Source organism: Lonchura striata, chromosome Z (genome assembly GCF_050655825.1).
Source record: "Lonchura striata isolate lonStrDom1 chromosome Z, ASM5065582v1, whole genome shotgun sequence".
Classification (NCBI taxonomy): Eukaryota; Metazoa; Chordata; class Aves; order Passeriformes; family Estrildidae; genus Lonchura; species Lonchura striata.
In genome coordinates this window covers 69802182-69818580 of record NC_140740.1, presented here as the reverse complement: position 1 = coordinate 69818580, position 16399 = coordinate 69802182, and the positions used below count along the sequence as shown (strand labels likewise).

The 16399-nt window shown below is 40.7% G+C and overlaps 2 protein-coding genes across 11 annotated transcripts in view; one reads left to right on the top strand and one right to left on the bottom strand.

Moving 5' to 3' along the window:
* Positions 1 to 16399, top strand: part of KDM4C (lysine demethylase 4C) — a 245679-nt gene that overhangs the window by 108628 nt on the left and 120652 nt on the right. The gene's annotated exons all lie outside the window — the stretch shown is intronic.
* On the bottom strand, positions 1957 to 6439 carry LOC146763877 (E3 ubiquitin-protein ligase Topors-like). The gene has a single exon (XM_085566951.1). It carries the CDS (start codon positions 5732 to 5734, stop codon positions 5279 to 5281), a length of 456 nt encoding a protein of 151 aa, XP_085423077.1. The 5' UTR covers positions 5735 to 6439; the 3' UTR covers positions 1957 to 5278.

Below are 16399 nucleotides of genomic sequence, written 5' to 3'. Positions count from 1 at the left end.
TAACTTAAGTACTATGTTGAGGTAGTTCCCTGATAGAAATGGTTTAATTATCTGGTTGCATAGAAAACTTCCTAAGTGCAAGTCTTTAAGAGCAGAATTGATGGCATTATTTGGGTTTTGCAATACTGAATCTATAGAAATTGTATTTAGTGTAGAATTAGTCAATAGTCAATACTATTTCTTATTGATCCTTTTTACTCTTCTTTTAAATCTCATTTTCCCTTCTCAGTTTACTGTGGCAAACAGCCAGGAAAAAATGACTTTTGCATTTCTTAATGGAAAGGTACTGCTGTTGACATTGGTTTTTTTGGGGTTTTTTTTGGGTTTTTTTTTTTTTTTTTTTTTTTTTTTTTTTGATGTGGTATTTGTTTAAACCAGAAATACAAAATACATTTTGTTAGAATGAGGTTGAAGTAAGTAAGATTCGTCTTCACTGCCTGCTAACCTATAGAATTGATACAAGCTTGTTTAATGATAGATTTCAGGCTTGCTGCAAGTGGACATAGAACATTTCATAGAAATGTATGGAACAGGTGGAAGCTAATCCAGAGTTGATGGAGAAATCTCTTCCACTCTTTCAGCATGTACTTTGTGGCTAGTACACTTTGCACAGATTAAAAAGCAACTGGGATATCATACAGGACTGTTAGTTCAGTCTTATCAGTTCTGTCCCTGCCAAATCAAGTCTCCTGGAGAGACTTCTCAATGGGAATGTATGTAATATAGCATTACTTTGCATGAAATGCAAACAAGATATTTCTGTGAAGTTTTTATGGACTTTAAATTTAAATTTCTCTTTCATTTATTTAATGTGGGATAAAATATTTTTAAATGGACTAAAAATCAGTAAAAGAATGCATTTTGTAGTTTTTAAGTAAGAATCTCAGTAATGTGAAATCCAGGCATAATGTCTTGTGTCTATCTGAATAAAATATTCTTAAGGATCTCGGACTTTGGAACGCATTTTTACTTTCTGGCAGCTTTTTGCACACTCTTTCAAAATCCTTACTTAAAAATATTGATGTTTAATATTCTAGGTAAGCGAGTTATGAAGAGGTAAATCTGATCACCTGTCTTAAAAAAAAAAAAAATCAGTTAATCTTAGTGAACTATTTATCTCAGTTTTGGGGGCGGGGGGGGAACCTAATGCACAGGAAGCTAGCCAAATTTTTGTTTTTTCCTGCAGAAGCTTCATTGCTTTTACTAGACCTTATGACTAGAGAAGTTCTCTGTCTTCTTGCAGTGTTGTGAGAAAATATCTCCTATTAATTTGGCAGGAAAATTGAATAAGCAGCACATCATACTGTCACTCTCATAAGCAGAATCCTGATCTTTTGTCAAAACATAAGGAACAATTGGCTGATGGCAATTCTGATTACTTTAGAAAGTAATTATTGAAAGAAGGCATATAGACCTCAAACGATCCTTTTATCTTTTACAGCCACCCAAAAGGAATAATGATAAAATTACACATATTCTTTGTTGTGTTCTGGTTAATAAAAAAGGAAAAGAGCTTAAACTAAGCATACTGTTCAGCAAGAGTAAAGTTGTCATAACTTTGTCGTGTGATGCCTTTTGAATCTATATGTTACAGAAGATCAGCATTTTTGGCAAGTCCTCACTGCATTTTAACTCTTTCTAGAGAAGTCTGTAACCTTTCTTTGTCCATTTATACAGCCTTTTGCCCATAAGAGGATAGTATTTTTAAAAAGTTTGTCAGCTAATTTAATTGTATGCTGATTTAAAAATGCTAAAGCATAGTGAAAAAGGTTTTAGTTTAAGAACACTTGGCATGTCAAGAGTGATTCCTAACTATTGGCTGATGAAGACAAAACTCTTTGAATACATACATTCCCAAACTCCACCAAGGAGTTGTGGTGGTTTCAATGTATATAAACTGGCATAAACATGTTAATGGTGCAGTCCCCTAGCCAAGGAAATTATGATACTTTTGTGGTTTGCAACCACAAGTATCTCTGGTCATACTACCTTTCTAGATCTGGAGAATGGCTGGAGGATGTGCATGGATGTAGGTGTGTGGGAGAAAGACCATGGATGTGTGTGGTCATCTCTTCTTTTACATAGATTAACACAGGTTTTGGTTCTAAAATAGTTTTTGTGCCCTGTGCTATAGGGTAATAATGCTCTGAAATATTGAACATCTTTTGTTCTGTATTTCCCATTCCGTACTTATTTCCTGTTCTGTATTAGTCCTACCTAACGCAGATGAACATGAATCTTAGAATAAAATCAGAAAAAGTTTGATTTGTACTTTTTATTGTCAGTGCAGTGTTTAATGCTACAAGATACTTCTTGGATCAGTAATTTCACCATCTAGCCTACCTTTGAATTGGCTAATGACAAATCATTGTTTTTATTCCAAGTTATACTGGTATTTGAAGACATTAGCTATATTAGTAAGACAAAGAATAATGGTTTGAGACAATTCCTGTTATAGACTGGTTTAATAAAATAAATTACACCAAAAACATGGCAAGAATTCTGGTACCCTAATAAATGGTTTTCAGTTTCTTATGTAATGATGAACCTGCATGCCCCCCATTGAGCTTCTTATAACAGTTTTTTATATGCATTCTTAGCTATTTTAACACTTGCTGATACTTAGTTTGCTCTGCCTCTCATTCACTTTTATAGGCTGATGATTTATCTGATAAATCATATACATATCATATAAACATATATATAATATAAACTGATTGGTTTATCTGATTGATTTATCTGATTGATTTATCTGATGTTGCTGCAGAATTAGTGTGTTTTGTTTTTACTGTTCTCTGAAAAACTTAAATGCAGTAAAGTACAGTGAAGTAATTTTCATTTTCCCAGTCTTAGGGCATAGTAAATGATCTGAGTTAAGAGGAATGATGGTCATCATCTTGTGTCAGGACCTTCATTTGTACATTTAGCTTGCCATCCAGAAACTGTAGTTTGGCTTTATTCTGTGTTTCAGTGTATTCTTCATCCATATTTTATAGAAGGTAATCAGTCATTACTTCATCACAGGTATTGGAAATGTAAAGGGTCCAGTAGATGGTCTTGCCTTATTTTGACACGTTATTTCTGCACAACTGAGTACCTAGGGAGGTGGTAGAGGGAAGATTACCTTGTGCTCCTGTTTTTTTCAGGGTACTGAAGGTCAAATATCACAATTCCCCAGTCCAAGTCCATTGTCACAGTGAAAATTTTTCATCTCATGCTTAAATGGAATTTAATGAAATGCAGTGCATTTCACTCTGTATACATTGCCTCCCATTCTGCCACTGGGCTCCTCCAAGAGGAGTCAAGCTCCTTCTTCTTTACTGACTGCATCTGGTGTTTACAAACAATGATGTGATCCCCACGTACCTTTTCCTCCCCAGGCTGAACCATTGGAGCTCTCTCAGATTTCCCTCAAAGGGGACAGGCTTCAGTTCCTTTAGCGTATTTGTGGCCTTTTCCTGGGCTCTTTCCAGTAGCTCCTCATCTCTCCTGGGGCGGAGGGTCCAGAGCTGGGTACAGCACTCTGGGTTGGACCAAGGGAGCAGTTAGGATCCCTCCCTGTCCCGCTGGCAGCACTCCCAGTGCCCCCAGGAGGGACACACCACCAGTGTCATTTTTATGTTGATGCCCCCAGGATCCTCAGGTCCTTCCCTGCCAAGTGGAGATGGATCCCACAGGAATGTAGCGCAGAGGCCTCACTGGCTGTGGGAAGTCTGCCATCAGGGCTGGGGACACATGTGGGATGTGGGATAAGAGGCTGTGGGGCAGCCCCAGCACAGCAAAAGGGGGTTTGTTGTACAGCTTGTGGAAATACTCAGATATGGTGCTGGTGATCTGGGGAAAGGCTTGAAAGGGAGGGACTGGGATGGGCCCAGTAAGACTCAGAGGTAGAGAGGGCTGGGAAACCGATGTTTTGGCTCCGGGCACAGATATGCTTTGCTTGCATGCCAGTCTGCTTCTTGGGTGGCTCCTGAAGTCCTGGGATGCTTGGAGCTTTTAGCTTTGCTCTGCAAAAAACGCCAAGCCAAGGTGTGCAGGTGAGGAGACGGTTCCAGGCAGAACCTTTTGTGAAGCCTGAACCCAGCCCTGTCCTGCATTCCAGCCAGGCTGGGGCCGGAGGAGCTGAGCTGCTGCTGTACGGAAGGGTCAGAGAGGGGTCAGGGGGCTCAGACAGGGGATGACCGGATCCATCTGGCTGCGGCAGCACCAGGAGGGAGAGGGGTGTCAGCGTGGCCTGTGTCCATGGGCCTGGCTTTGCCTCAGGTCAGGCATTCTGGCAGCTGTAGGACACGGGTTACGGTTGCTGACGTGGTTAAAGCTCCCGCTCAGAGCAGGCGCAAGGAAGCGGCAGCGCTGCCGCCGGACCTTCGAGCCCACCGAGCGCTGAGGGGCAGCGGGAGAGGCCAGCCGAGCGACGGCTGGAAGGAAGATTGTGATTGGCTGGAGAAACGCGCGCACAGCGTACGGCCAGGAAGCTGATTGGATGATAGGACGTGTGGTGGGAGCACAGCAGCTGAGCAGCCAATGGGCGCCTTCTTCTGTTCTGTTCGGCCTTGGTTTGGTTTCAGTCACGGCAGGGAGAGATTGAAGGTATAAAAGGGGCCGATGTTTACAATAAAGTGATCTCCGTCGGATGCATAAAGGGAGTCAGTGTCGGTTTGTTCCCCACTGCTACAGGCAGCGATACTCTGGTGCTTGGAGGGGGAAGGCTTCGGCAGTTCAAGTGAAAGAAGTTCATATATAAAGAAGTTCACAGCACGTTGCAGGCATTCTCCCCTTTTGTTTTCCTACACTAACAAGGCACTGTTAGAAAGCATTGCTTGAAGTGGCTTCATTTGGCTTTGAGAGAACCATGCTCTGAAAAGCTTCTGAATCTTTGTTCAGTGTCCACAAAGCCAATGATTTTCCAGCACCAATGAAAGCTGAGGTTCTTCCAGCTGGAGAACGCCAGCCAGGAACTGAGATCCATTCACCCACTTAACACCCTCTCCTTACTGGGGAGGAGTATGGGAAAAAAGAGGATAAACCTTTTGGGTTGAGATAAAGACACTTTAATAATTTAAAAAATAACAATATTATTATGACTAATAGTAACGAAAAAGAGAGACAAAGTAACACCTCTATCGAATTCGTGCATTCACGTGCAGTACAGGAGGGCGCTGTGAGAGAGGCGCGCTCCGAAAGCCTCCGATGCTCACGCCAAGTGCCCGAGGGCCGTAAGCCCCGTCCCCAGGCCGGCGGGTCCCCCGGCAGGGCGGGCCGAGCTCTGCGCTGCAGCCTATGGGGCAGAGGCGCCAGAGGCTCTCGGGGCTCTCTCTCCGTGCCCTGGCGGCCGCCCCCTTCTCCTGGCCGCGGGCTGGCGGAGGGGCCGCGGGCGCAGCTGGTAGCGCCAGCGCGGGGATGCGCCGAGCTCGCCGTGCGCGGCCGCGGGGCTCTGCTGGCAGCCGGGCGGGCCGAGCACCAGCTCCTGGTAGTCGTCGTCCGCCCTGACCGTGTGCAGGACGCGGCCGAAGCGCTGCCGGCAGAGCGGGCAGGCGGCGCGCACGGCGGCCCACTGCCGGATGCAGGCGAAGCAGAAGGTGTGCAGGCAGGCGTCCAGGTGCGCCGCGTTGTCCACGTCGCCCAGGCAGATGGGGCACGGCCCGGCCGCCGCCGCCTCCCGCCGCCCCCCGCTCGAGGCGGCCGGCGCGGCGGAGCCGCTCTCGGGCAGAGCCTCGGCGGCACCGCGCGCCATGGGCTGCCGGAACGGCCCGAGGTGGGCAGGGAGGGGAGACGGGGCCTCCCGAGGGGTCTCCTTGCGGGAAAAGGAGACTTTACTGGAAAGCGACCGAGCCGCCCTCAGCTGCCTTGGTCACCTGCCTCCCCCTCTGTTCCCCCAGGCACGCTGCCCCCCATTCCAGGAGGAATCTCCCTCCCGCGCTGCTCCGCCCCGCCAGTGGGGCTGAGCTGGCGCAGGGTACCTGCGGGAGGCGGCCCGGGACAAGTGGCTGGAGCCCTCAGCGGTGCTGTGGGGCGGTGCTGTGGGGCTGGAGCCCTCAGCGGTGCTGTGGGGCGGTGCTGTGGGGCTGGGAGCCCTCAGTGCTGCTCTGGGGCTGGGGCTCTCAGCGGTGCTGTGGGGCTGGAGCTCTCAAGCGGTGCTGTGGGGCGGTGCTGTGGGGCTGGGGCCCTCAGCGGTGCTCTGGGGCTGGAGCTCTCAGCGGTGCTATGGGGCGGTGCTGTGGGGCTGGAGCTCTCAGCGGTGCTGTGGGCTCTCAAGCGGTGCTGTGGGGCTGGGGCTCTCAGCGGTGCTGTGGGCTCTCAGCGGTGCTCTGGGGCGGTGCTGTGGGGCTGGGAGCCCTCAGTGCTGCTCTGGGGCTGGAGCTCTCAGTGGTGCTGTGGGCTCTCAGCGGTGCTCTGGGGCTGGAGCTCTCAGCGGTGCTCTGGGGCTGGGAGCCCTCAGCGGTGCTGTGGGGCTGGGGCTCTCAGCGGTGCTGTGGGGCTGGAGCTCTCAGCGGTGCTCTGGGGCTGGGGCTCTCAGCGGTGCTGTGGGGCTGGGGCCCTCAGCGGTGCTGTGGGGCTGGAGCTCTCAGCGGTGCTGTGGGGCTGGAGCTCTCAGCGGTGCTCTGGGGCTGGGGCTCTCAGCGGTGCTCTGGGGCTGGGGCTCTCAGCGGTGCTCTGGGGCTGGGGCTCTCAGCGGTGCTGTGGGGCTGGAGCTCTCAGCGGTGCTGTGGGGCTGGAGCTCTCAGTGGTGCTGTGGGCTCTCAGCGGTGCTGTGGGGCTCTCAGTGCTGCTCCGGGCGCTGCCAGGGCAGGGCTGGGTCCTGCTGAAGGCCGGGCTGAGTGTGCGAGTGCAGGAGCCTGTGGCTCCTGGCTGTTGCCTGGTGAGCAGGACAAACAGCCCCGAGGAGAAGACCCTGCTCCATGGCGTGTCAGAATCTTTCGGTGGCCTTAAACCCCTCAGTTTGTCAGGTCCTGTGGTGAGTCTGGTGCCGCTGTGTATTTTCCAGGCTGAACCGACCCAGCTCGCTCAGTTTTCCCTCACAGGAGAGACACTCCTGTTCCTTCACCGTGGTTGTGGCCCTTCCCTGGGCTCTCCCCGGTAGCTCCTCACCTCTCGTGGGCTGGAGAGCCCAGAGCGGGCACAGCGCTCCAGGTGTGCCTGACGGGGCAGGGGAGAGGGCAGGATCCCTCCGTGCCCCGCTGGCAGCACCCGCAGTGAGCCTGGCAGGGATCTGGGGCACTCACTACTGCCCCGTGATCCTCCTGGGCCTTTCTGGTTGAGCTGCTCTTGTTTCATGGGGTTTTTCCTCCCCAGGTGCAGTGTTTGGAATCTCCTTTTGTTAAACTGTATGTTGGCTTCTTTCTCCAGTCATTTAAATAAAATTGTTAAAACAGTTGTTTTGAAAAACACAACTGAAAAGGCAATCATAAAAATGTCTAGATTAAAAGGTATTAAAGGTGGAAGAATGAACTTTTCCTTCAAGGGAGACCAGAGGAAACAAGAAAAAGAATGTAGAACCTAATTTTCATTGTTCTCAAAGGCAAAATGGTGAAGGAGTTGGTGTTCAGTCATATCCTCTGCAGGGTAAAACAAAGCAGTTGCACTATATGTCATTGGTCTCAAGTATATTTTATATAGATAAGTGTAGCTATATGAATGTATATGTATTGCAGTCTTTTGATAGGTGAAACTTTCTCTCTGAGAAAGTTGTGCATTTTGTTTTAAGAAGTACCCCAATATGCCCATCTAAATGTAAATTGTATTTGAGACAAGGCATTTTTAACATGTTGTCTGACTGTTTATAAAGATTGTGTCCTGTGTCGTGCAGAAATTTACATTAAAACAAAAAATTTCCCTTAGCTCATTTAAAATTAAAACACATCTTTTGCAATAAAGATTTAATGTTAAAGGTGATAGACCTCCGGGTAGCATGCAACACAGTGGTAGCTTGGTGACAGTTAATAATAATCAGGATGATTTAAAAACATTTTCATGAAAGCTTTACAATAAGAAGTCAGTGTGAGCGATTTTAAAAAAAAGTGATTTGACAAATAAAAGTGACAGAAAGGAGGGAAGGGAGAAGTCTGAATTGTCAATATAACTTTTCGTTTGTTTCTTTGCTTGAGTGAAACGAAATTCTGTTGCTGTGAATGGTCTGTCATTTTTTTTTTTTCATTAGAGTTTAAATTGAATGCGATCTCTATATACATTGAGCTTTTCTTTTTGTCTACCATATTTGTTGGTTGGAAACTCATATTTTCTAGGAATGAGTTCAATTTTCCATGACTGTTGGCAGATGTTTCTCTAGGATCTTTAGTGACAGTGATATATTTGTTGATAACCCAGGGCTTGCTAAAAAAGACTTTGTTTCTCATCAGTGAGTCTGGTTTTTTGTTTAAGAGCTTTAGTCAATAGAAATATACTCCATTTCTTCCAAAAATGTCTAAGGGTAGTTTCACTCATTTTGAATGCATTCTTCAGTCAATGAATTTTTGTTTGCTTCAGTTACTCTTCTCTCTTTGTGGTAGGTGAAATACATAATGTTCAGGTTCCACTTCTTTGATTCCTGTTTTTGCAAGTTATATATTTGAGTAGCTTTAATAGTTGAACCTGGTGTTCCAAGATAGTAGCCGTAATAGTTTTGTTGTAAGTAGATTTCATTCCTAAACGTTTCTGTTTTTGTACTCAACTTGCCACTTTACTACCGTGATAGTAACATTTGAGGAGTTTAGTTCATAGGCCTGCAAGGGACCTTATAGCAAGAGCATGTCAGTGTCTTCACTGGAAAGGGCATTTACAAGCAAGTTTTATTTATTAGGGGAAAAAACGGTAGATAATTCTGCAGTTTCTGTTTTACCGATATTTTGTGCTACTTTCTTTCTCTCCTATAGTCTCAAACCTCAGCATTTGCTACAAAGCCTCTCTGCCCAGTGTCTCAAAACAGCTTCAACAAAGCACCGTTCACAACTGCATGGTTTCTGTCACTTAACACTAACAGAAACTCTTGCTTTTGAAGTTCCTCCAGAATTGGGGCTTTTTCTTTGCATTGTTCTGGGCAGGTTTGCCTATTTTTCGCTTTTTTTTTTGAGGGTTTGAGATAAAAGATTTTTTTTTTGTTGCTGTTGGTTTGGTTTGGGTTTTTTCTCTGTTTGGTTGGTTTTTTCCCTTGGTTTGCATTTTGTTTTGTGGTGTGGTTTTTGTTTTTGTTCTGTCTTTTGTGTAGTTTTCTTTTGTATTTGTGAATTTTTGTTTTTGTTGATATTATGTTTGTTTTGTTTTATTTAAATTTTGGCATTTGGGGTTTTTTAATATCACAATGCTTCTTTGCTTATTTAGTTTAGATTTATATAGGACATAATGTTCGTTAGAACATTGCATAGCTAATTTCATTCCTTTCTTTTGTTGAGGGGTAAGCTACATAAATAGCTGCAAATTATTTAATATTTGTGTTGTTTTATTACCTTTTATAATACATAGTAGGACCCCATAATTTCTTTTTCACTAATAGTTTTCTGCTGTTCTTTTTTTGCTCTTTCATAGAATTTGAATAGTAGGAAGAGTCTTGGAAAAAATATTTTAAGAATAGGAAAAAATTATTATGATTTCCTCTTTTCAGTTTAGAAATTGGGACTTAAATGTGAAGCAGGAAATTGAAAACTGAGTATGTTCCAGTGTCAGTTCTGACTGTGGCTTGCCTTGTGACCGTAATAAATAACCCTTTCTTTGGTCTAGTTTCTTCTGTGTTATGAGAAAGAAACACAAGTATTTGCAAAGCATTCTGAAATTCCTGGAAGGAAGTTGCATAAAACTACACATTTTTTTTTCATTATTGATTTGAATGTATATAGGTTTTCTAAATACTGTTCTGCTTTGCTGAGCAAAAGTACAAATGAGGTGCCTTAAACCTGATGGAAGAGTCATTTTGCCAAAAAAAATTCAGTAGATGGCGAATCTAGAATAAATCTGCTTGGTCTTAGGTTTTTTTAGCCTTATCATTTGTGAATTTCAGTTATAAATAGTGCTTACTAGTTGAAGCAATGAGATTATTGATGTATTGAGACCACTGGTTAATTCATCCTGCCGTTTCATTCAGCATTTAGAAAAGCTACAAGATACACATGGGTGATGAATTTTGTGCTTCTCAGACTTGAAAAAAATTAGCCACACTTTTGCAAGAATTTATCATATGCTTTAGAGAAACTTAATGAATATGATGGAGTTTTACATGGTTTACATGACACTTGTTCAGAACTTTTCCTTCTGATTGGAATTTCATTGCATTCTTCTTCCCCCAGACAGCAGTCATGTATTGTGATCTACCATTGATAATATTAATGAACTTGATGCTGAAAGGTGAAACCTGAGAAAAAAATGTAAAATGAAGTTTTAGAATATCTCAAAATACTTAGAAAAAATACTTAGAAAAATATTTTCTGAACTTCAAAAAGTAATTTATAACTTTATAAATATAGGGATAAATCACTACTCCATTTTCTGTGCTTCTGTGTTTGGGACACAGCAGTGAGGACTGTCCAAGAGTTCCAAGTTTATACAATAATAGTATTTAATTTTCTATATTATTAGTCCCTCTACTTTACCATCTATAAATGCAACCATAGTTTTTAATCATGGCAACTGGACTTGGAGCTCTCTAAAAATTTGAGTTGTGTGGAAAAACGATTCAATATACTCACGTGGTTATATTGCCATGAACTGTCAATTATTGCTAAACCCAAACCTACATTTAAAAAAAGCCTTCTGAAAGTCCTGACAGTAATTTGACTTGCTGTATCACACTAACTGGTGATGTTAGTTCTGAGACACATACTAATTGTGCCAGAAAATGACCTTAAGTAATCCAATGGAGTAACAGTTTAACTGATAAATTGCTATCCAAAAAAACCCCAAAAAAAACAAAACAAAATAACCCCAAACAAACAAACAAACAAAAAATATTCCTCAGCCTATTTACTCATACCAGATGTATATCTTCCCCTTTAATCTACAAGATGTTGAGTTCTAATTTGTGGTTTTCCCCAGCTGGGTATGTTTAGAATGGAATTTTAAAATTTATATCCTATTGATTTTCTTGAAAATAGAGAAGGAATATTTCCTTACCTGGTATCCTGTTACATTATCTTCTTAAACTACAATGTGTTAGAGGTCTCCCTTTGCTGTAATTAGTGAGCTAAGAATTATGCAGTTCATTAGAATGCTGTACTTGGGTTATTTGTGAATTCCTTTTTTATGTTTGATAATAGTAAACTTTCTGTTAGTAAATTCATGATAATTACTGTAATGTTTGTATGAAAAAGATAACTGACATAGTATGTATGACCTAGTATATGTATTAGGTACTGCACAAGTTATTTTTTAAAATGATATATACATTTAAATATATATATGCCCACACATGTTGTTGCACAGACTGTTTTCTTACTTTAGGAGCTGTTACAGAATTGGTTAATTTTGGTCTGTTGCAGATGGAGATAAATTTAATAAAATAAGTCCTAATTTTGCATGTTTAGAATACTTCCAGTTTAAAATACAGGAATTGGTAGGCAGATGAAGAAATGGGCTAGAAGCTGTTGCTTTATGGATCTGAGAAAGTGAAGTCCAAAGGTACTAAGGAAAGAGCAGAGATCTAAGAGAAGGATGGAGGAAGAGCAGTTGACACACAGCAGAGAGATAAAGGCTCCAGGGCGGGAGTTTCTGTTGTATTGACGTCAGGGATAGGTGGAGAGATGAAAGTGAGCAAAACAGGAGAAGGATTGAAGCTAGAAATACAAATTGAATCACAATAAAAAGGTTAATAGTGACTCGATCTTTCAAGGGGTAAGCGTAGTGCCATTAAAGATACCACTGAAGGATAAAGAGGAAGAAGAGCTGTGAGTTGGAATATATTAAGAAAAATTGGCTTAATAGCTGTGTCTTGTCACACTGTTTCTGTTGTCCAGATTTCAGAGGAATGGGGAAAAATGACCACATTTTTGTAGTGTTAACTGATGCTGATGTAATCAATTCTACATAATACAAACTGAGTCTTTTTTCTAAGAACATGTAGGTGGCATTATGTGTACACATAAAAGAAATTAGAAATGGGAATTAAGAAAAAAAAAAGCAGATATTTTGTAATGCACTGTTTAACATGGAACTCTTTAAAAAATATTCCCGACCATTTGCTTATGCATATATGAATACAAATAATGATTTGAAGAGAATTTTTTTCTATTACATAAAAAGAACCTTAAAGAATGGTGTTTTGCATTTGTATTTTTGTTGTGTATGACAGGATGTTTCAGAGAAAAGTGTATTGTCTATGACTTACCAAAAAAGGAAAGCTGTCTTTCTCAATGCTTGTACAGATGGCTAACTGCTACCAAAGGTTTCTACAACACTGCTTACAAGTTGCCAGAAGGTTTGTGTGAAAATATATCAGTCTGATTCTGTAGCAAAGGACAGTTACTGTTACCAGGATTTATTAAATTCTGTCCTCTTAGGAAACAGTGCCTATCAAGCACTTCTACAGGCAGTCTACATGAAGCAGTTCCAGTCTCAGGACCTGTAAAATGTTTCCTATCAAAATGCATTTTTTACATTGTTTGGACATGCTTTGTTGAAAGTATTGTCAGTGGGATATAGTGCATTGTGGATGCGGGTTGTGGAAACAGATATAAGATGAAACACACAGCGAACTGTAACTCAGGTCAAGGAAAGGCAGAGGTATCCACATATGGTGAACTGTGATGTTATTGGTTAAACAAGAAGAACAGGATGTTACCAATGTTCAAGGTTCTTGCATGATTGTAGTGTTAAGAGGTCCTGCAAAAACACTATGTTGGGCCTGATAAATCGACTTCTGATCATCAATCAGTCATCCCTGCCTCTTGAATCCCAACAAATGGTGGCCCTTTTTGGATATACTTCATTGAAAGTATTGCAAGAGTGGAATATAGTGCATGAAATAATTGATTGCATATAATTGAAGCTGGTAAGAAGAATCTAAATTATTTAAAATGTTTGTCTCCAATAAATATATCATTGCTGCTGTTCTCTGAAGAAAGCTTTAGTCATTACAAGCAGTAAGGAAGAAGTATCACTGAAAAAAACCCTTGATTTAATAATTTCATGGCATACTTGCATAATGTAAAGAAGGTTACCAGCCTAATGTTTGCCTCATGCTGCTAATTTGTTGCTTTCCTAACTGTTTTGTAAAAATCCATTCTGTCTTTATAAAGAGGAGAATTTTCCATAGTTTATTGTGACTGTTAGCCTCCACATGATGTCCCGTAGGTGTGTAGTTTACCTACATTGTGCAATTGCAATGTGACTTACATAATGCTTTCTCTCTGAAATGATTATGCAAGTGAAGGGGAAAAAATAGCCTAATGAACTACTACTATTATTCCTCTTCAAATTAAAACTTCAGAAGACTTTTAACCAAAATAGATTTCAGATATAGTGAAACAAAATCCAATATATAGTGCAAAATGTTCAAAATCCTTCAGATATTTCAAGCTTAGTATGTTAAATATTTTAACACACTAAGTAGTATAACAACTAAAGTTTTGGTGGAGAAGATGCTTTTGTGAACAAAAACATCAGTTCATATCTTACAAGATGCATATACTTCATTGAAATAAAAAATAAAAATGCAAATAACAAAGACTTGACTCTGGATGTAGATTTCTGTGCTTAAAACTATGCTTCTAAGAAATACTACTTCCTCTACTACTGGTGAAATAATAAACCATCTATTAGCTTTCTGTTGTAGCAAAATATGATATTCTCTACAGATGTTTTTATGCTCATTTTTAAAATCCTGTAATTTATTTTATTAAAGAGCTTTTTATCATTAAATATTAATATTAAATACTAATGATGAAAAGCTGGGAAGACCCACAAGTCATTCACTTCCTATTGATATAAAAAATGTTTTATAAAAACTCTTCTTAGGTACATAATGTATTTTAGTATGTGCTTAAGTGTGTTTAACTTTTACATATTATGTCTAGAAGCTTGTTGTATATTCTTTTATATTTTCTTTAATCAGAGTACAAAATGGAAAAAAATATTTTTTAAACTATAAAATAATTATTCTCTTTTCCATTCACAAATAGCATGTGTTTGAAAGCATCCTTTTGGCTGCACGTCTCTCATAGTTGATTTTCACATATCACAACTATATCTCCATATATTTCTGCTAATTAGCTAAAATTGCTTAAACTTTTTTCCTACAATTCATTCTGTAAAGGTTTGCCCTTACTAATAAATTTTAGTTGAATTGCTTACTTTCAAGCTGTATATATATGGCAGGATAAATAATAATCGTAGTGATGGTATGTCCTGGGTTAACTATATGATGCTTTTATCTCCAATCATCTGTTCTGTTTATGCTGCATAATAAGTTTTGCACCTTAAAGACTTATTCCAAGAGCAAAGGAGAGAAGAAGCACAGAGTTTGTTTTCAGAAACTGTACTCCCCCCTCCACATTCCTGCTCCTGGACTGTGGTGTCTGTGGATGGACAGACAGCCGGACTGAGCTCTCCTTTGCTTTTAGCTAGTTTTAGCTAGCTGAGGCAAAGACGTTCCCTGGACTATGGGTTTTTTCCTTTTCTTTGGACCTGTTTATAAACCTGCTCTGGACTGAACACCAGAAGAGCAGCAGCAGCTTGCACCTGAGGTCCACCAGGCTGGGCCTGGGCCACAGTGTTTCCAGCACTGGAGGGACTGATCAGAGACTGAGTGAGCTGAGCTGCAAGTCATGGAGGGGACTTTCTGAGTTTGTCTCTCTTTTGGAGCGGCAAGTGGTTTTATTGTTTAATCTTGTTTAGGTTATTTCTTGTTTAATAAACAGTTTTTTCCACTTTTCTCCAAGGAGGTATTTTTTCCGGACTGGTTGGGGGAAGGGCCAATTGAATCTGCTTCCTAGCAAAACCGCTTTGGGGATTCTTTCTCAAATTTGCCCTGAACCAGGACAATTTGCCAAATTTGGCCTGAACCATTTGCATTGATGATGTCAATAGTAAGAATTTAATAGTGAGAATTGTGAAGGAGTTTCATTCTCTTAAGTATGCTGATTGTCATACTAGTCTTTGAAAAATAAGTATCAAACCAATTCTATTGTATATAGAAAATAATTGTTTCCAGTACAAAAGTTGTGATATTTATCTGTGGCAACATCAGCTGCCTTTTACATGGTAGTCCAATAGCTTAGATTTTGCATTTACTTTAAAAAATATTACAAGTTTAAAAATACCAAACATCACTGAATATTTTACTAGGCAGGGAAATGTCCATTTTGTGTTTTTCCCAGGAACTCTTCAATGGAGTCACATTTAGTTTTGTTTTAGAGAGAATCTTTTAGTCACTTTTTCAAGTTAGGAGCAGGAAGTGACATAACTGCCAGCTACAAACCAGTCACATGAGAAATGAATTAAAACTAGTAAAAACCACCACCACCAAGAAGAATGGAAGATCCTCAGATTATTTATCAAAGCAACAGTTTTTGTGTTTGTGGTGGTTTTTTTTGTTTTTTTTTTTTTTTCCTTGAACCATTCGAGAAAGTATGAGTAGAAATTATTTTCAGAATGTATCTGCTGATGTCATCTGGTATGACAATTCAAAGTATTTCCGCCCTTCAGTGCCTAGAAGCCTGTCTTCTGTTTTTGGGGCAGTGATACTGTTGAGCATGATGTTAACACTGTGACTTTTTACTCAAAAGTATACTTTTAAAGTTTGAAAACTTAAAAAAAAAATCTGCTGTGTTTCTAACACCTGCCTGATTTTGGTTTTGATTATTCTGCAGTTGTTCTATTAAAATGAAATGGAAACTGATCAAAGATTACTGAAAGACAGAAACTGTGTCCCATTTAGATGTGATTTGAGTCTTTTAATACCTTATTATCATTCCAGCATAGAATACATTTTATTTCTAGAAGTATTTTCTTTCCTAATGCCTCAGTCATTCCTTAAGTAATTATTTTTTGTCAAGGCACTGGAAGTTTTGGTGTTTAATGGGAAAATTTTGGCTTTAACAATAGGTTCTTACTGGTTTGCTGCAACAGGGCTCAAATGTTAAAAGATTTTGTGCGTTAAAGGGAGATAAAATCCACTGTTGTCTTTATTTTACAAATTTCAATTTTAAAAGTTAAAAACATTACTGTGGATTTCTATGTACTTTCCAGTATAAACAGAAGTGTCTTCATTGCTTTTTTTATGCTCATTGTGTCCAATCAAGGACTCTCTGAATGGAACATGCTATTTTCAATATGTTTGAGTTTTTTACAGAGTGCATGTATAAGTGTGTATATGCATGTTTTTTGAAAAGGGAGCATTCAGATGATATTTTGGATAAAAACTATAATTAAAGGCAGCTGCATAAAATTGTAATTTCTGTCTTGAATTTTTTTTCCTTCT